Here is a 19,615-nt window from a genome sequence, read left to right as displayed (position 1 = left end):
CAGGAAATGCACCCGGCATTCTTACAGAAACACTTTTGAGGAGATGGGACACTCGTAATAACGAGTATTGTGTACGTTGCCCATGCGTCGTCAATGTGCCACCTTGTATTCTGGGCGATTGTGGGACAATGAGGGCTCTCCTTCAAGGAGTGAACGGGAGTCAATTGGGCGTTTGCTCAAAAAGTACAACATTACAAATATTTTCCGAGATGTGAGATAATTAACTTGTTCTCTGTAATGTCGTATAGCTTTTGAATCATGACATCATATACTTTAAAGAAGAATAGGCAGGTTTTTCGACTCATACCCTGACTATTCTGCACATCTATAACTCCAGTGTTAAATTGCTATATTGTAATTATTTCGCCACTATTGTTTATTATTGCCTTACCTCCCTTATCCTACCTAATTTGCACACACTGGATATAGTATTTTTCTATTGTATTATTGACTGTACGTTTGTTTATTCCATGTGTAACTCTGTGTTGTTGTTTGTGTCGCACCTGCTTTGCTTTTTCTTGGCCAGTTGTAAATGAGAACTTGTTCTCAACTAGCCTACCTGGTTAAATAAAGATGAAGTAAAAATAATTGTAAAAATTACGCGATTAGTCGGCAGTCTGCTGGGTGGGGAGTTATACGTTCCTCCATTCATTACCGAATGGGATTCTTATCTCATGCATTTTGTAATATCTCTGGTCCTTATACCACAGCGGTTTCAACATGGAGGTGCCCATGGAGAGACATATCTGAAGGAGACTTGATACAAAGGAGATTAACCTCACCCTTTCACGTCCCCGTGTAAGTATCGGGCTTCTTTCACACACAAGTTGATAACTTGAACACTTATAGCTTGCGTGAAGATAAGTACTTAGTTAACTAGCGTTCCACAGTGCGTTACACTGTCGGTTGTCTCTTACTGCCAATGATTGTGTCATGCAACCCTCAAAACCACAGAGGTTGATCAGCAGACTGCACTTATGCGCTTGCAATTTGTAACAATAATCATGCGGATGCAGATGTATAATAGTGTACATGTGCTATTTGTCCCACCTGCTTATCTTATTCATCATGTCACTGTTTTCTCTTAGGCTCCACATGATGCATGTACCATGAACTGTGCCCGCTGTCTACTACGGCTCCAGAGTGTAGGGTTCCTGGCCCCCTCTGTCAGAGCAGCTGTCAAGCATGCTTCCCAGCTTCAGCCAGCCACAGCACTGTCCCAAATAACAGCACACAACACATGTGGTCAGGTAAGGCACTCCCGAGGGGGACGAGGAGGGGGTCTTTAAAGTAAACTCCGGGGTAAGAAAAATAAGAAGCTAAGGATCTCAGGTCTCTTTGTATTCACACTGCCCTTGCCTTTAAACGAGGAACTCAACTCTTGCCAGTTCACTTCACCTATGTTGTGGTTCGAGTCCTCTTTTGAATTCACATTGCTATTGTAACAGAATAACTTTACGTCCGTCCCCTCGCCCGAACCAGGGACCCTCTGCACACATCAACAGTCACCCAAGGGCCGCGGCTCCACAAAAGCCGCGGCCCTTGCAGAGCAAGGGGAACTACTACTTCAAGGTCTCAGAGCAAGTGACGTAACCGATTGAAACGCTATTTAGCGCATACCGCTAACTAAGCTAGCCGTTTCACATCCGTTACACTATGTTTAGGAAGGTTTTTACAAAGTGCAGGACAAGCCATTCCATCGGAACGTGTTATCGGGCAGCTACCTGCTTGCATTTTGGAAGCTAATAGATTACAATTATGTCTAATCTTTTAACTAAATGCAATCAGAAGATAATATTAACATGTCAATATTACTGGTAACAGAATGAATGGCAGAAGAATAACTGCAGGTGAAATAATGCTCTAATTGAAAATGGTACACCCAATGTAGGCTCCTGCGCCTTTAAGAGCTAGAATTGATGTTGTACGGTTATGATTCTCACCGCGTATGTTGTCTTCTCTCACATTATTCAAACCCCACAATTAATGAATAGCTTATGAAGCTCTCATCGTCTATACAAAAGATAACATATTGCAAACAAATAATCTTGCACTAAAAACAGCACACATTTTTGTCTTTTTTTTTCAATGTCGAAAAACGGCACGTTTTTTTCCGCAAGCCTGCACAACATCATTTTCTCTTTTTTTGTGGCACCAATGTGAGGGTTTCAGGCAGGGGAAACGGCGTTGAAGTAGTCTAGTGTGTGGTGCGGGAATAATCACAAGCGAACCTGGGGGGCTTTGTGTTCACATTGGCCTAAAAATGGGAACCGGACCGCGAAATTCAAGCAAACCGAACGTTCGAGATGCTCTCAGTTTGGTTCGCTTCGGGGGCTATTTTTGAGGGTTCTGAGTCCCTTTGTGGTGTTAACAATGCACACACAAAAATCTCAAGGGGACCAAGGGTGAAACCTTTATGAAGTTTCCCAGTCAATCACATCATGGTCGTCTGTTTTTGAGTTGATAATGATCATTATGCTCAATTGTAGGGTTAGGATGACGACAATATCAAGTTAACCTTTTATGCATTTTGTTGGAACTATGTCGACTGCTTGTATCTCCTCGTCAATGTATTTCTTCCTTATCAGCAGGCACTCAGGCGTTTCCATGGCAGCCCTGGATGTTATAAGAGCCAGCCTGTACCCACGGACCCTGGTGAAGAGCATGAGGATAGAATAAAGAAGGACAAGTCACTGATCACTCACGATGACCTGTTTGAGAGGGTGGCCAGGGAGGCCAAGACTAAGGCTACCTTCAACAGAGTGGTGGATGTCTTCAGTAAGAGGGACATACGGCGTCGGGGTCACGTAGAGTTCATATACGCTGCCTTGAAGAAGATGCCAGAGTTTGGTGTGGAACGGGACCTTACAGTCTACAACAAGCTGTTGGATGTCTTTCCCAAGGAGGTGTTTGTCCCCAGGAATTTTATCCAGCGCATGTTCAACCACTACCCCCGACAGCAGGAGTGTGGGGTGCAACTGCTGGAACAGATGGAGAACTATGGTGGGTGGGGAGGGGACGTGTGAGTGAGAGATTGGGCCAACAATTGTTTTTCAGAACGGTGTCTTTTTAAACCATTAAAATAAGGAGCTAGTGTCTTTTTATTGACAGACCCCTTTTTGTCATGCATTAATTTTGTTGTGTCATCAGGTATCATGCCAAATGTCGAAAGTAAGGTCCTGATCGTCCAGATCTTCGGGGACAAGAGCCACCCGATGAGGAAGTACCAGCGCATAATGTACTGGTTCCCCAAGTTCAAGCACGCCAACCCCTTCCCCGTCCCCCTGCAGCTCCCCGAGGATCCTGTAGATCTGGCCCGGCTCAGTCTCAACCGCATCGCCAACGACCTGGACGCTAAGGTCACCGTCTACCAGATGCCCTGCACCGACATCTCTGAGTCCGGAGAGGAGATCACCTTCCCACACGTCGTAGGTAGATAATCAAAGTTCCCTCTTCTTTTACATACAAACTCTGATCCGAATCCAAGGTTTTCTCACTCTATAGTTGAAGAGTTTTCAGTTGATATAGCTCGTATTTTGTGGTCAGAAAATATTTAGGTTAGCAATGATCAATTGAATAGATCAATGGTATTAGGGCATGTGTCAAACTCATTCCACGGAGGGAAAGGTGTACAGTTGTACAACTGAATGCATTTAACCCAACCCCTGAGTCAGAGGTGCGGGGGGCTGCCTTAATCGACTTCCACGTCTTCAGCGCCTAGGGAGCAGTTATGAATTAAGGTCACTGATTAGTCAGGAACTCTCCTCACCTGGTTGTCTAGAGCTTAATTGAAAGGAAAAACCAGCAGACACTAGACCCTCCGTGGAATAAGTTTGACACCCCTGTATTTGGGGTTGCAAACATATGATAAACGTTGTTTCTGTCTTCTCAATGTTAATTCCTACCTCTCTGCCCTTTCCCCCTGTGTTAGGGATCCAGAGCCCAGACCAGATGGAGCTGCTGGCTAAACATAACCCCAACAGGCCTGTGTTTGTGGAGGGCCCCTTCCCCCTGTGGCTGAGGAAGATCTGTGTCTACTACTACATACTCAGGGCTGACCCACTGCCCCCCGAGGAGAAGGTGGGAGACCCTGTGCAACTCTGTTAAAGCCAAAAGAATGATAACATTGTGTATTTGTAAATAATGGTGTATATTTTAACGGTAGCATTTGCAATGTCATCATTTTGATGATGAATATTGCCTCAGTAGTATCTGTCCCGTACTATTACAATAGTGTTATTGTATGTTTTTGCTTGAGCAGTAACAGTTGATTTGTTTTCACCCTGTCAGGTGGAGGAGTCTTACGACCCTGAGAGGTGTTTCGACTACCCTCTCCAGCTGGACCTGGACTTGGACCGGGACATGGGGGATGACGACAGCTTCGACGTGGAAGACGGTAAGATGATAACACCTAGGACCTAATCCGTTCAATTCGGCAAAGCTTTAGATATCTCGCCAACTAAAGTGATGCTGGGCACAGCTGTAGGAATCCGTACGGGACTTTGAGGTTGCAGGGGCGTGCAGTAAAGTGATTAAGGATATACGTCTTGTTTTCTGCAGTGGACGAAGGGCCGGTGTTCGCCATGTGTATGACGAGCCAGGGGGATCAGGCCACCCTGAACCAATGGATCTCAGGCCTGCAGGAGACCAACCCTACCCTGGGCCGCGTCCCTACCCTGTTCCGCCTGGAGGCCGGCCCCAGGGAGCTCCAGGGAGTGGCAGACCCCGGACCCGGGTACAGGGAGGAGGGCAAAGAGGAGGCAGAGACGGATATTGTCGTGGAGGAAGAGCATCAGCGTAGCCAGGGAGTGAAGCAGTGACAGGACTATGATACAGCTCACTTCACTACCAGAGATTACCCGGAGAGCTAGCTTTCTGTCACAGCGCATTTGTCAGAACACGGGAGTTCTTCTTGTCAGGTCACTTCTGGCCCTCATCATAACATCTGGTAATCATAGGATGTCTTCAAGTTAAAGTGGGTTTAATACCTAATTATAATGTACCCACCTATAGTCAACTCATTTAGGATCTTTCAAGAAACCAAGCTTAAGTTAGCTATTGAGAAAATACTGTAGATAATATGTACGGCTGTAACCCGATGCCCTCAACTCATTTGATGTTTCTGTTAGAATGCCTTTGATAAGACTCTTGAAGGAACTTTGAATTTGCACTGTGTCAAGACATGCTCAAATCAACACAAAACAATAAATGAATTTATTTCTATAGAAGTTTCTTTTGTATGGCATGTAACATGGTAACATATCGAACAAGTTGTTTCACAGGCCTCTCCCGGCCCACCTTACTTGATAACACCTACCCCCCCCCATTAAATCATAGAACCACTTTAAAAAGGTTACCAAAAGGGTTTATTAGTACCTAAAAAAATGGCATTTGAACATTCCCTTTTAAACAAACAAGGTAGGAACCAATTGAAAGTGGTACATTCTCAACAGGTAAATAGTACAGCAAGGTCAGTGTCCCCTGTACATTTTAAAGTTCGTCACGGCTGTACAAGGAAAAAGTTCACAGTACTTTCTGTTTTCAATGCATTTTCAGACTGTGCTCTTGGACATTATTTTCAGCATATTGGTGAACCAAAAACAATGCAAATAAATCTCTTCCACATGATTTCTGATACTTCGTATACGTATGTACATGTCCAACACTCCACATCCAAGCAGCAGGCCATTGGATCGTAATTTTGACTGGGGGAAAAAAATGCTGATTTTGTTGATTGTTTAATCAAAGATATTATTAAATACAAATGAAATAGTCATGTGTCACTGACTGATTGTTCAGACCAAATAAATACATTGAAAGAGTTAAATGTACACAGTATGTATAGAGACAAGGAAATATTAACTAAATCAGAATCAGTATGAGTACCACTAACCATAAAGGGTTAGGTTTATTTTCATAGGAAATCAAATAATACATTAAGGGTATTGACATTTAACCACCCTTTTAAACATACATGTTGTATTTACAGTGCGGGCATACACGTGTCACATCACCATTACAAAAACGTAAATGTTCTTAAAGGAAGAATTCTTTTCGTTATACGAAAACAGTTTTTTTTAAAGTCACAAGTATTTTGAAGATTCAGTGTTGTAGAGTATGGTGCATTAATACCTAGAAAAATCGGTCCCACTTTAAATGAAGTGCAACCTGTATAGCATACACAAAGGCTTCATAAGCACTAAATAAATGCTTCACAAATCATCAATACGCGTATGTCATACTCTCCAAAAGGTGACAATTCCCACTGTAGGGTAAATTGCCAAATGTGACGACATGCACTGTTTGTACACCATTCATAGAGTATCACATACGCTTACAGATTACTTGAACCTTGTTCTCATTTGTATACGATCGCATCTCTCTTCTGCTTGGGAATACTTTGGAACAGATCTCCAAAATTGAAATCTCAGAGCTGATTTGCTGGTGTTTACAGTCTTGGTTTTTGGATCAGAGAACTTGGGGGGGGGGGGGCAAATAAAACCAAACTGGCGTGACTCCAGTTGGAGGACCCTGCTTTATAAGTTGCTCTCCGTTTTAAAGTGGGACCGGAAAAAAAATCTACTTTTTACAGCATATTTAAAATAACCCCATGCAAGGACATCCCTTGGATCTGAATAACAAAACTGATAGGAATTGTGAAAAAATATAAAATTAAATAACATTTCAAAAGTTTGTATACGCCTACTCATTCCAGGGTTTTTCTTTATTTTCTACTATTTTCTACATTGTAGAACAATAGTGAATACGTCAAAACTATGAAAAAACATATATGGAATCATGTATAGTAACCAAAAAGGTGTTAAACAAATCAAAATAGATTTCATATTTTAGATTCTTAAAAGTAGCCACCCTGTGTCTTGATGACAGCTTTGCACACTGTTGGCATTCTCTCCACCAGCTTCATGAGGTAGTCACCTGGAATGGATTTCAATTAACAGGTGTGCCTTATTAAAAGTTAATTTGTGGAATTTCTTTCCTTAATGCGTTTGAGCCAATCAGTTGTGTTGTGACAAGGTAGGGGCGGTATACAGAAGATAGACCTATTTGGTAAAAGACCAAGTCCAAATTATGGCAAGAACAGCCATCATTACTTTAAGACATGAAGGTCAGTCAATTTGGAACATTTCAAGAAGTTTGAAAGTTTCTTCAAGTGCAGTCGCAAAAACCATCAAGCGCTATGATGAAACTGCCTCTCATGAGGACCGCCACAGGAAAGGAAGATCCAGAGTTACCACTGCTGTAGAGGATAAGTTCATTAGAGTTACTAGCCTCAGAAATGGCAGCCCAAATAAATGCTTCACAGGGTTCAAGTAACAGACACATCTCAACATCAACTGTTCAGAGGAGACTGCATGAATCAGGCCTTCGTGGTCGAATTGCTGCAAAGAAACCACTACTAAAGGACACCAATAAAAAGAGACTTGCTTGGGCCAAGAAACACGAGCAATGGACATTACACTGGTGATAATCTGTCGTTTGGTCTGTTGAGTCTAATTTAGAGATTTTTGGTTCCAACTTGCTGTGCTTTTGTGAGACGCAGAGTAGTGTAACAGATGATCTCAGAGTGTGTGGTTCCCACCGTGAAGCATGGAGGTGTGATGGTGCTTTGTTGGTGACACTGTCTGTGATTTATTTAGAATTAAAGGCACACTTAACCAGCACGGCTACCACAGCATTCTGCAACAATACGCCATCCCATCTGGTTTGCGCTTAGTGGGACTATAATTTATTTTTCAACAGGACAATGACCCAACACACCTCCAGGCTGTGTAAGGGCTATTTGACCAAGAAGGAGAGTGCTGCATCAGATGACCTGGCCTCCACAATCACCCAACCTCAACCCAACTGAGATGGTTTGGGATGAGTTGGACCACAGAGTGAAGGAAAAGCAGCCAACAAGTGCTCATGAAGCTGGTTGAGAGAATTCCAACAGTGTGCAAAGGCAAAAGTTGGCTACTTTGAAGAATCTAAAAATAGAAAATCTATTTTGATGTGTTAAACCCTTTTTATATTTACTACATGATTCCATATGTGTTATTTCATAGTTTTGATGCCTTCACTATTATTATACAATGTAGAAAATAGTACAAACAAAGAAAAACCCTGGAATGAGTAGGTGTGTCCAATCCTTTGACTGGTACTGTATGTACAGACGAATATCAAACAGCTGATCACCCGTAGACAATTTCAAATGACGCATGGTCTCAAGTCAAATTTACACGGCTGCGATTTGCCCTTAAACCTGCATCATATCATATCTGATACATTGAGTTAGACCAAGGACATGTCATTCATTCAGATTGAAGAACATAACTGACCTGTTCGTCATGGATGCATTAAAACAGGGATGTTAACCCATTCAGTTGACGAGGAGAGCCCTCCTGTCTGCTTAAGTGTGTTTCATAAAGCACAATGACATTATTGAACCCAGTGACGACATGAATATTAACTGTTTGCTTCGGGCATAGGAGACTTGGTTTAGTAGTAGAGAATGACAATCGCTACGAAACTGCGCTTTCAAAAACAGCGAGTGTGTGTGTATCCCAAAGTTGATGAGGTAAAGCTCATCTCTTGTGGTTCAATGTCACCTATGTATGCAGTTCAAGTTTAGTTTAACTTTTGTAGAGGTGAACTGCTCTAAAAATAAATAAACAGACATTAAAAGAAACCAGCAGTAACGTTTTTCTTTTCCTCCTCTAATTCTGAACAATGTTGTATTTACGCTGTCTGGCATTTAGTGATTTGTGCTTCTTCTGCAAATCAAGACACATAAGTAGGTATATGTCTAGACAATATGTGCAATGTCAGAAATATGTTTCATGAAAATGTGTTCTTACAGATAAGAATACCCCCCTTGGTACAGAGCTGTGGTGAACGTGGTGATATTTAGACATGGATGGTGTCAGTTCAATGTACTGTTTAAGAAGGCTCAAATGCTCACCTTAGCTCTCAGAGTCTGTTGGTGGTTTTGGAGCTCTTGCTGTTCTTCAGGTATGACGAGTCCTCTGTATCAACCATTACTTCTACTTCTGCTGGGAGGTTGGCACTGTCCCCTGAAACAAAATGTGCATGGATAGATATGTCAGAAACCCTCAATCCCATATGTCCCCATTGCAATGGACCGGAGCCTTTCTTTACCAGGAAGAACTCTGTGCCCTCTAATATATAATAGGTCCTTATTACCTCCCATCCCACCGCTGTGCTGCTGCAGCTGGCTGGTGAAGAAAAGTTCTCTCCTGGACACCTGTTCGTCCCAGGCCTCCAGGATGTGCCGGCGCTCCGGGGGCACCAGGCTCAGGGTGTCCGGGTGGGCCTCCTCGATGTGGGCCCTCACCCCCTCCAGGCTGTGGGAGTACTGGAGCTCCCCGCACACCATGCACACCAGCAGCTGGTTCAGGGGGTCGTAGTCCATGAGGTAGCAGTTCCTCCATACAGCATCTGAGATGGGGCCGTTGTAGTTGTCGTTATGATCACCGTCTGGGAAAAGGAGCTCTGATTCCTCTGGGGGGGGGGCAAGAAAGTGGTATTGTAAGACAGGGGTTCCCAAACTTTTTCAATCAGGCCTCCCTTCTAGCATTGGGGAACATAGCTCTCTACAGTATGCAATGACTGACATTACAATAAGAGAAACTGATGATGCACTACCCAATTTCGAAATTGCACCTTGTGCATTTTACTATTACAGCTTTACAGCTTTGATGAGTAAATTGAAAGCCGAACCGAGTTCAAAATAGTAAAACTGCCCGTCCACAGTTTTTGGGCACTAGCCAGTCACAGTAGCCCATGAAAACATTCTACTAGCCAAAAGCTGAAAATATATATACAAATATTTGGGCTATTACTCAAAGAAAAGCCTATAGCTGTATCTAGATTTACGCCTAATAGATCTATAACAGGGGTATTCACTCTGACACTACGAGGTCCGGAGTCTTCTGGTTTTCTGTTCTACCTGATAATTCATTGCACCCACCCGGTGTCCCAGGTCTAAAGCAGTCCCTGATCAGAGGGTCACAATCAAAACAACGCAGTGGAACTGGCTTCGAGGACCAGAGTTGAGTTTGAGGAATCTATACATTACCTTCTGTAGGTTCCGGATGGCTTTGGTCAGGAAAGTAGCCCATGTCTGTCTCTGTGGAAGTACTATGGAAAAAGACACCACAGTACTGGTTACTACCAACATACACATTGAGAGAAGAGAAACGTCAGAGGGATCCTGAAAACGACTCTCTCACCTTAGATGTAGTTCAGAGCCCTCCGAGGTGTTGACCCACTGCTCAGGATCCTGTTCCTTTGGTTGAGAAAAATGACGGTCAGCCCTAATGGAAATTAACTGACCAAGAGAAACCGAAGTTACCCAAGGCTGAATCCCCCTTGGTACCAATGCCTGATTTACCATATAGTTCGGACTTAAAATATGATATGGTGTTTTCTTTGAAACATTCCCCATTGTAAAAAATTACCTGTGTATCCAGCCCCTGCAGCAGGTGTTGAGGCTGACTGCTGGGGAGGATGGGCCTCCAGTTGACCGAAGCCCTCTTCTCAGTCAGCTCCCTGTCCCTCATGGCCTTCCTAGCTCTCTGTTCCTTCTTCTTCACTCTCCAGTACTCCCTCTTCTTCCTCAGAGTCTCCTCTTCAGACTCCCCCGGCACTGGCTTGGGCGGACCCATGGAGCTTATGTAGATGGGGCTTCTGGTGAGCCTCTGCATTGTAGGCAATCCTACATTTAGTAAATTCCCACTTTGAGGAATCTGAGCACCTTGACATTTGAAAGGAGTCTGTGTTGGTGTGAACGTGGACCTTTGACTGGGAGGATGAATTGGTAAGAGCTTGATGCTAGTAAGAGGGTTGGGCGGAGGTGTGAGAGTAGCGATGGGTGAGGCGTCTGCGTCTGAGATTTCCTGCACTTGCAATCGCCATTTTCTAACACGTGGCGAGTCAGGGCTGGACCCCGGGGCCGCTTCCTGTTGGCTCTCCACCAATAGCAGCCCGCCTTTCTTCCCCTCACCCAATGGAGGGACAGTGACACCGCCTCCTACAGGGAGAAATGCGGTACTGAAGCTGTGAGATGTCTGGGGGGACCCTGTGTGGCCAATGGATGAATTGGAAATACTGGTACAGTTGACCGGAGGTCTGAGCTGTAGTGTATCAGATGGCTGTCCCATGTTGGAGGTGCTGGGGCTCACAACCAGAAGTGTAGGGATGTTGGTGACCATGCTGAGGCTTGCCTGAGGTCCAGAGTCAGGGGGAGATATAGGCTGGAGAAGGGGGGAGGGCTGGGGTTTGAGCAATGGTGCGGCTCGGAGACTGAAGCTCCCGCCTCTCTGCACTGGCCTCTGTGTCGGAGTCTTGACAATATGGAGATTCGGAGCCTAAAAGACAACAACACAATCAATGGACAGCTTTATATTCGTTTTATGTCTCAATATATAATTTAGAACCAGGGTTATTTGATCAATTTGTTTATCTTTACAAACATTTACTTTTATGTTCAGAATCCATATACCTCCTCCCCCTCTCCCTCTATTTTTGCTGCTTGTGTCAAATGCCAGAGAGAGATTTGTGGCTTTTCATTTAGACTGGACAGTGGCCTTGTGTACAGTATTGCATTGTCCACATTCCAATTAACATAACCACAAAATGTACTTTTACCTCAAATTAAATTGAAATGATAGGTATTGGCCTACCATGTGAGTCATGAAATCTGCACTATGATGAAATCTAATAGCATGGATTACAAATTATATCCACCCACCTGTGCTGCTTTGAGGGCTAGTCGTCTGCTGTAGTCCCCCTGCCTCAGCCCCCCTCCGCCCTGCCGAGCCTTCCTGGCTCTCTGCTGCCTCTTCATCATCCTCCAGTACTCCCTCTTCTTCTGCAGAGTCACATTCTGGTCTGTCACCGCCGGGGCGTGGTGATGTTGCTGACGCTGCTGCTGTTGTTGGGGGTGTTTTTGATGTTGTTGACGCTGGTGTTGATTTTGAAGTTGGCAAGTTGGTTGTTGTTGTGGTGGCTGGTGATGTAGCTTTGGAGGTTCTGGGGAGCAGCAGTGGTGGTGGCCTGCTTTTTTGGCACGCAACCTCTGGGCTCTACGAGGGACAGGGAGGGGTGGTTCTCCGGAAGCTGCCTTGTGGGAGCAAGATTGTGTGGGTGTGTGAGAGGGGGGTTCGGACCGATTGAGAGGGGAAGCTGAGAAAGAGAGGGTGTTAGCACAAGGACTGGATAGGGGAGAGTCCTTAGGATGAGGACTCAGTGGACGAATGGTCACCTGACATGGTGGCGGGGCATCAGCATCCACCTGCCACCCTTTGACCTCCAACAATAGGTCACCAGATCTGGAGGCTTTCTCCTCGTCTCCCAGGGTGAGCAGAGGTAGATTTGGCTTGACCTCAATCTGGACGGCATTCTCCTCGGAGGAACAAGCCTGGGGTTCACTTTTACAAGGCAGCTGTTCTGTAATACAGTCAGGCTGTTCCGTTTTACAGTCAGCCACAGTGCTGAGAGATTCCTCCAGAAGCTTCTTCATAGAGGCCACTGCCAGGAGAGTGGTGGCCTGGCTGTCAGCACTCAAGGCTAGGTCTGGTGGCTCTGGATGTGGTGGAGACGGGGACAGTTTGATATCAACACAGAGGGGTTGTTCCAGTGGAGGACATGGAGCATGTGTTGAGATTGATTCTCTTTCTTTTTTTATTTGGTTTCCCAGTGGAGGCATGGGCAGACTGGTGTTTGAGAGAGGCTTGATCGTGTGTGTGTGGCTGACAGAGGTGTTGACATTGGGATTGGCTAATCGCGCTAACCTTTGGTTCCGCCTCTTCTGTGAGGCAGCATTTCCCCGAGCTTGAACTCCTTGCCTTAGGCGGATGGCGCGGGCTGCCCTCTGCTCTCGTTTCTTTACCCTCCAGTACTCCCTCTTCTTAGCCATACTTTCCTCCTCTGTTAGCTTTGGGTCCAAGTTAAGCACTGCTGATGCTGTAGAAGCTTTGACAGCCATCTGCATGACACAGCTAGCCGGCTTTGGCATTGCTGTAGGCACACCAGGAAAGGTGTTTTGGATGTTTTGAGGGTGTGTGAGTGTGATATGACTCTGGGGCTGGAAGACTGTGTGTAAATTCAAGAGGTTTTTCGGTGTGCTGCGAAATTCAGTCCTCGGTCTGATTGAAACCAACCTGGGAGGATTCATGATGGACAGGCCGACGGGAGGACAAGAGACTTGAAACGGAGCAGAATGGATTAGAGGAGGTGGTGGGTTTTCCTGTGTTTGATGACTTAACACCACATTACTAAAGGCATCACCAGTAGGTTTGGGAAGCAGTTGGTGTTGGCGGTGTGTGTTGGTAAATAAATTATTAACAGGCATCCCACTACTGCTACCAATTTCACCCCCAGTCTCTTTCGCTTCTGTAGTGAGATCAATTTGAGGAATATTATTGGTCACTGTGCCATCCTCCATGATGAAACCTCCAATGATCTCTGAGGCGCTGGTGTGAGTAGGCCTATTTTCTGTTGGTTGTGGGAGCGTGTTGCAGCCCGCTGCTCTGTCCTTCCTCATATCCTCCAGGATGCTCTGGTAACGCTTGACTCTTTGCATCAGAGCATCCCTCTCCTTCATCTTAGCTCGGACTTCGCCAGAAAGCTTGGCTCGCTGCTCCCGCTTCTTGATGCGCCAGTATTCCCGCATCTGGGCCGCCCTCTGCTCGGGTGTCTCCTTTGAGTCATCTCGTGGTGCGTTGTAGGTTGTTAAGGCTTTGGCATGACAGGGGGACTTCCTCATCTTTCTCTGACCCAGGAAATTCCTGTGGGTTTCAATGAACCTCTGTCTCGGAGTCCTACAACGGACCATAACTCGGTTAACGTTGGCAAACTGGACTGGACCAGGGAGCCTTCTGCTTGGTTCCCCTGCTGGTTTATAACCAATGATATTAGATGTGATACCAGTCTGCATTGTTGCTTTAGCCTCCTGCAGATTCTCTGCACTTAGCTGAACGGTCTGTTCATTAGCGTCGACTGTGGTTAGCTTAGCCAGGATTGAATCGTCAGACTCCCTTTTGACAGCAAAGCTAGCCACTGCTCTGGCGTTCTTCAGCAGCCGTCCGGCTGAGATGAACGGGGCACTGACCCTACTAACACACTGCCTCTGGCCCTGTCCACTCAAAGCGGACTGGGGACGTTCAACGTCCACGTTTGGTAACAGTTCTACTTTCTGCAACGATACCTCCATGTTAGTGATTCTTTTGCTGGCCTTGCTTAACCTAGCCGCTTGCTTCGCTCGCTGTTCTCTTTTCTTGATGCGCCAATTCTCTCTGCGCTTGGCGGCTCGTTCCTCCTCAGTCTCCAGTGTAGCTGATGTGTCGTTGATGCTTCTAACTTCTTGGGTCGCGACCACAGCACTCTTTTTCCCGCCTAGCGGTGTTACTTTCATCCCTCTAGGCCTAACCCCTGGTTTTTGAGCGAGCATAGGGGCAGATTGAGTGGTCACGATGGCTATCCCTGTGGTAATGTTAGTTGTTAGCGATCTAGGCTGAACAGACACTGTAACTTGCGTCTTTGTCATTGCATCGGGCCTTGATACACTCTGGGTGGTCAGATGCTGCTCAGATGACACTACAGGAGAACTGCCATTGAGAATAGTCATTCCGCTCTGTGGTTGGCGAGGTGCAGAGCCTGAGGCTCTCACCGCCACTCTTACCGGAGGCACAAAGGAGCCACTGTTGAGAAGCACTCCATTGGGTTTGGCTGAGGTAACTGTTCCAATCACAGCGCTCCCTGTTGGATAACTGTTCACTGCCATCTTGCAGACCATTGCACCTTTTCCTGGGCCTGCACTGGACATTGGGAACTGAGGCAAGACTTTGTTGAGTTTTATCCTCTGGAACCAACTCTCCTTTTGGTTTGCTGAGGAATAGTTTTGGCCCCCTTCCTCAACACTATGGTTCTGATTATAGGAGACAGCAGAGCCCTTTCCCTTCAATAAGACTACAGGTGCACCGCCGACATAAGTTTGGTAGGAACCATCACTATTCAACAAAGGAGGGGCAGACCCTGCTATTGAACAAGAGGCACCAGAATTCAACCGCATTGAGGTTATGGTTTTATGGACTGCATTACTGTCCAAGGATTTACTTCCTCTGTTTGTTGCTTTTGACCTCTCCTTCTTGACCTCTGACAACTTAGCCCTCTGCTCTCGTTTCTTAGTCCTCCAGTACTCTCTCTTCTGGGCGAGGGTGGCGTTGTCAAACTCCGAGGCCGGACGGTAGCGCTGAACCCGTGGGCTGCCAGCCCCTCCCGTTCCCTGGGTGGTTGGCATGATGGTCGTGTTGCTGCTTGGTCACCGTTCCTACCCTTCACCAAACTGTGCTGGCAACGGAATCCTCACTCATCCTACTATTTATCGTCCAATGTCCTCCAGATATGGATATCGTCAGCCTTTAGCTATTGAGTAGCATCCTATTATAGGTCTTGTTATGTCCATCTCCCATCTCGGGTGGTCACCCGCCACATCTGGACATTAACAGACGCCAGATGGTAAAGTCCTAAAAGTATGAAAATAAACAACGCGTGAATAAACAACTAAAGGTCACATTCAGATATTAATCATAACAGGGCTTGTGATTGGATTGTTAGCTGACTTATCACTTCTTGAAATAGTTTGTTGGGTAGTTGATAAAACAAAAAAATGAAAGGTACTTCTTCAAGACACATATCATCAGTGTTCACAAAACCCCATTTCCAGTGCCTTCAGAAAATATTCACACCCCAATGACTTTTTTCACATTTTGTTGTGTTACAGCTTGAATTTAAAAAATGGTTCATTTAAGATTTTGTGTCACTGGCCTACACACAATACCCCATATTGTCAAAGTGGAATTATGTTTAAATTCTTTAAAAGTGGAAAGCTGAAATGTCTAGAATCAGTAAGTATTTAACCCCTTTGTTATTGCTAGTCTAAATAAGTACAGGAGTAGAAATGTGCTTAACAAGTCACACAATAAGTTGCATGGACTCACCCTGTGTGCAATAATAGTGTTTAACATGATTTTTGAATGACTACATCAGCTCTGAACCCCACACATACAATTATCTGTAAGGTCCCTCAGTTGAGCAGTGAATTTCAAACCCAGATTCAACCACAGACGCCCTTCCCGGTGGTGTAAAGTACTTTAGTTTTTTGGGGTATCTGTACTTCACTATTTATATTTTTGACAACTTTTACTTCACTACATTCCTAAAGAAAATAATGTACTTTTTACTCCATACATTTTCCCTGATACCCAAAAGTACATTGTAATTGCTTAATTAACAGGACAAGAAAATGGTCCAATTCACACACTTATCAAGAGAACATCCCTGGTCATTCCTACAGCCTCTGATCTGGTAGACTCAATAAACCCAAATGCTCTGTTTGTAAATAGATGTCTGAGTGTGGGAGCGTGGCCCTGGCTATCCGTAAATGGGGGGGAAAACCAGACAGCACCATTTTCTTGTTTTCTTAATATACTTATACACTTTTGAACCTTAAGTATATTTTAGTAATTACATTTACTGTTGATACTTAAGTATATTTAAAACCCAAATACTGTCCTACTTTTACTAGGTGACTTTCACTTTTACCACCACTGGTCCTTCCTAACTCAGTTGCTGGAGAGGAAGGAAATCGACTCTGGGATTTCACCAATGGTGGCCAATGGTGACTTTAAAGCCTTTACAGAGTTTAATGGCTGTGATAGGAGAAAACTGAGGATGGATCAACATTGTAGTTACTCTATAATACTCATCCTATTCTCAACGACAGTGAAAAGAAGGAAGCCTGTACCTAATACAAATATTCCAAAACATGCATCCTGTTTGCAATAAGGCACTAAAGACTGCAAAAAACATGGCAAAGAAATGGACTTTATGTCCTGAATAGAAAAGCATTATGTTTGAGGCAAACCCAACAACACTGAGTACCACTCTTCATATTCTCAAGCGTGGTGGTGGCTGCATCCTGTTATGGGTATGCTTATCATCGGCAAGAACTAGGGAATGTTTTAATTATAAAAAGAAACGGAATAGAGCTAAGCACAGGCAAAATCCTAGAAGAAAACATGGTTCCGTCGGCTTTCCAACAGACACAAATTCACCTTTCAGCAGGACAATAACCTAAAACACAAGGCCAAATATACACTGGAGTTGCTAACCAAGTCAACATTGAATGTTCCTGAGTGACCTACTTACAGTTTGGGCTTAAAAATCTATGGCAAGACTAGAAAATGGCTGTCTAGCAATGTTCAACAACCAACTTGAAGAACATATTTACTATACTAACAGCTCTGAGCTATCTGTGAACATTTTTATTGATTTGTTCTACCATAGGACAGATTTTCAGAGTAGCCTCCATGCAACCTAAAGGAGACAGTGTTGCAAAACACATTTTCTTTGAAGACAACATGATCTTTGGCAAATGAAATCTGAAACGCTTCCAAAATGCAGGCTGTGTTCCTAGCAGCATGCACTACAACCAGGAAGAGAAAAATGGCACTGTCTCTTTAAGTCATGTCCCTCGTCTATCACAAAATATGTCTGTCGTGTGCCGTTTTTCATTCTTTATTTATTCTCATGTGCATACCAAACGCAGTGTGCTGACGAGTGTCCAAGTATCGCCACCAATTCCAAAGAAAAGCGTCCGGAAGATTGGACAAATTTGGTGATATTCATGCCGTTACCAGCGCTGTCTCTACCAGCGTACAATGGACAATATCTTCCTCCTCCCCTGTCCACACGGACTGGCGCCTGTCTGCGTGTGTGTTCCTTGTCGAAATGAATCGAAAAGCATAAAACCCAAGCCAGCGGTGAAAGAGCAGGATGTTTGGAAACGTGTGGAAAAAAAACATGCATATGCATTACCTGGTAGTTACACCTAACTTTCCGGGACAGTTTGTTAACGTTTGGACAGATATACTGTCAGGACACTGCAGATACTTTCCGCGAGCCAGCCTTTCTCTCTATCGCTGCCTTGACAACGGTGAAAAGTACCAGGATGTGGGACCTTGCTGCTTGTGTGTAAACTGCGTCGCGTGGACAGATACAAGCCTCTTAAAGCAATACTTACCACAACAGGGGACATTGTTGTTTATCTGGACAGCAACATGTATTTGAAATAGATGGACAACGGAATTGAGACATTTCTATCCATATCCACGATGCCAAACATTTCCACTCTATAACACCATTTTATTATAGGCTATTGGTTATATAATTTTTGACCATGCTGAAAATGTTGTTGAGATGTACAACTGGGACTGCACCCAATCAAATCAATTCATCCATTAGAATCCAATCAATTAAGTTATTTGTAATTGAATATACACCTCCCTAATATTGGAGTTGCGCCCCCTTTTGCCCTCAGAACAGCCTCAATTTGTTGAGTCATGGACTCTTCAAGGTGTCAAGCGTTCCACAGGGATGCTGGCCTATGTTGACTCCAATGCTTCCAGAGTTGTGTCATGTTGGCTGGATGTCCTTTGGGTGATGGACCATTCTTGATACACAAGAGGAAACTGTTGAGCGTCGAAAAACCCATCAGGTTGCAGTTCTTGATACACAAACCGGTGCGCCTGGCACCTACTACCATACCCCATTGAAAGGCACTTACATATTTATCTTGCCCATTCACCCTCTGAATGGCACACATACACTATCCATGACTCAAGGCTTAAAAATCCTTCCTTAATTAACCTGTCTCCCCCCTTCATCTACACTGATTGAAGTGAATTTAACTAGTGACATCAACAAGGGATCATAGCTTTCACCTGGATTCACCTGGTCAGTCTGTCATAGAAGGAGCATGTGTTCCTGACGTTTTGTACACTCAGTATATTCTAGCACATTTGACTTATGCAAAATTGACCATGGATTTTCACAAAATTACAGGGTTTCTTATGTGGGGACAAAATAATAGACAATGTTGCCACACCCGTTGTATTAATTCATGGTTGCGAATTTGAGCATTTTGGCAAATATTTCTCTCAATATCTCACTAAAAAGAACATGAAGCAATGACAGTGCAAGACACATTGTTATGATATCCCCTGAGATTATGCAAAGTCACTGTACAGAAGGAATTGTTCATAAATAGTGAAAATGTATGTTGTCTTTAGACAGCCATTTCAAAGACAGTAGATCCCGCCCCTCCACCCCATATTCATGTCATAAACGTCTCTGTAACAAAACAAGTAACATAACAACCCCATTGGCAAACTGTCACATTTGTCCAATTGATTTTGCAGTAGAATTTAACCTACACACTACAATACTTGGAAAGTATTCAGACCGCTTGACTTTTTCCACATTTTGTTATGTTACAGCCTTATTCTAAAATGGATGAAATAAAATTCAATCTTCATCAATCTACACACAATACCCCATAATAACAAAGCAAAAACAGCTTTTTAGAAATGTTAGCAAACGTATTAAAAATAAACTGAAATACCTTATTTACATAAGTATTCATACTCAAAATTGAGCTCAGATGCATCCTGTTTCCATTGATCATGCTTAAGATGTTCCTGCAACTTGATTGGAGTTCACCTGTGGTAAATTCAATTGATTGGACATGATT

At 44.3% G+C, this 19,615-nt stretch overlaps 2 protein-coding genes across 7 annotated transcripts; one reads left to right on the top strand and one right to left on the bottom strand.

Annotated features, from left to right (window-relative positions):
* Nucleotides 1-12: 12 nt before the first annotated feature.
* Nucleotides 13-5,628, top strand: ecsit (ECSIT signaling integrator). 4 transcript variants are annotated; one of them, XM_046319099.1, is made up of 8 exons: nucleotides 13-71; nucleotides 711-798; nucleotides 1,089-1,250; nucleotides 2,589-3,003; nucleotides 3,151-3,432; nucleotides 3,932-4,080; nucleotides 4,291-4,396; nucleotides 4,561-5,628. In XM_046319099.1, the coding sequence occupies exons 3-8, from the start codon at nucleotides 1,110-1,112 to the stop codon at nucleotides 4,818-4,820; spliced, it is 1,353 nt and encodes a 450-aa protein (XP_046175055.1). In that variant the 5' UTR covers nucleotides 13-71; nucleotides 711-798; nucleotides 1,089-1,109; the 3' UTR covers nucleotides 4,821-5,628. The 4 variants fall into 4 exon arrangements, with proteins under 4 accessions (XP_046175055.1, XP_046175056.1, XP_046175054.1 ...); XM_046319100.1 differs by lacking the exon at nucleotides 13-71 and adding an exon at nucleotides 89-211 and having other exon boundaries at nucleotides 2,592-3,003; XM_046319098.1 differs by lacking the exon at nucleotides 13-71 and adding an exon at nucleotides 91-211.
* Nucleotides 5,349-18,008, bottom strand: LOC124008110. 3 transcript variants are annotated; one of them, XM_046319094.1, is made up of 8 exons: nucleotides 17,902-18,008; nucleotides 11,774-15,548; nucleotides 10,482-11,390; nucleotides 10,254-10,351; nucleotides 10,100-10,161; nucleotides 9,205-9,522; nucleotides 8,963-9,074; nucleotides 5,349-5,705 (listed from the first exon to the last, which is right to left on the bottom strand). In XM_046319094.1, exons 2-7 carry the CDS (start codon nucleotides 15,320-15,322, stop codon nucleotides 8,971-8,973), a joined length of 5,040 nt encoding a protein of 1,679 aa, XP_046175050.1. In that variant the 5' UTR covers nucleotides 15,323-15,548; nucleotides 17,902-18,008; the 3' UTR covers nucleotides 5,349-5,705; nucleotides 8,963-8,970. The 3 variants fall into 3 exon arrangements, with proteins under 3 accessions (XP_046175050.1, XP_046175051.1, XP_046175049.1); XM_046319095.1 differs by lacking the exon at nucleotides 5,349-5,705 and having other exon boundaries at nucleotides 7,870-9,074; nucleotides 10,254-10,309; XM_046319093.1 differs by lacking the exon at nucleotides 5,349-5,705 and having other exon boundaries at nucleotides 7,870-9,074; nucleotides 17,624-17,996.
* Between the last annotated feature and the right edge of the window lie 1,607 nt (nucleotides 18,009-19,615).

This window comes from Oncorhynchus gorbuscha, linkage group LG21 (assembly GCF_021184085.1).
Source record: "Oncorhynchus gorbuscha isolate QuinsamMale2020 ecotype Even-year linkage group LG21, OgorEven_v1.0, whole genome shotgun sequence".
Taxonomy (NCBI): domain Eukaryota; kingdom Metazoa; phylum Chordata; class Actinopteri; order Salmoniformes; family Salmonidae; genus Oncorhynchus; species Oncorhynchus gorbuscha.
The sequence above is the reverse complement of the archived record's forward strand: the minus strand, read 5'-3'. Positions and strand labels throughout refer to the sequence as shown.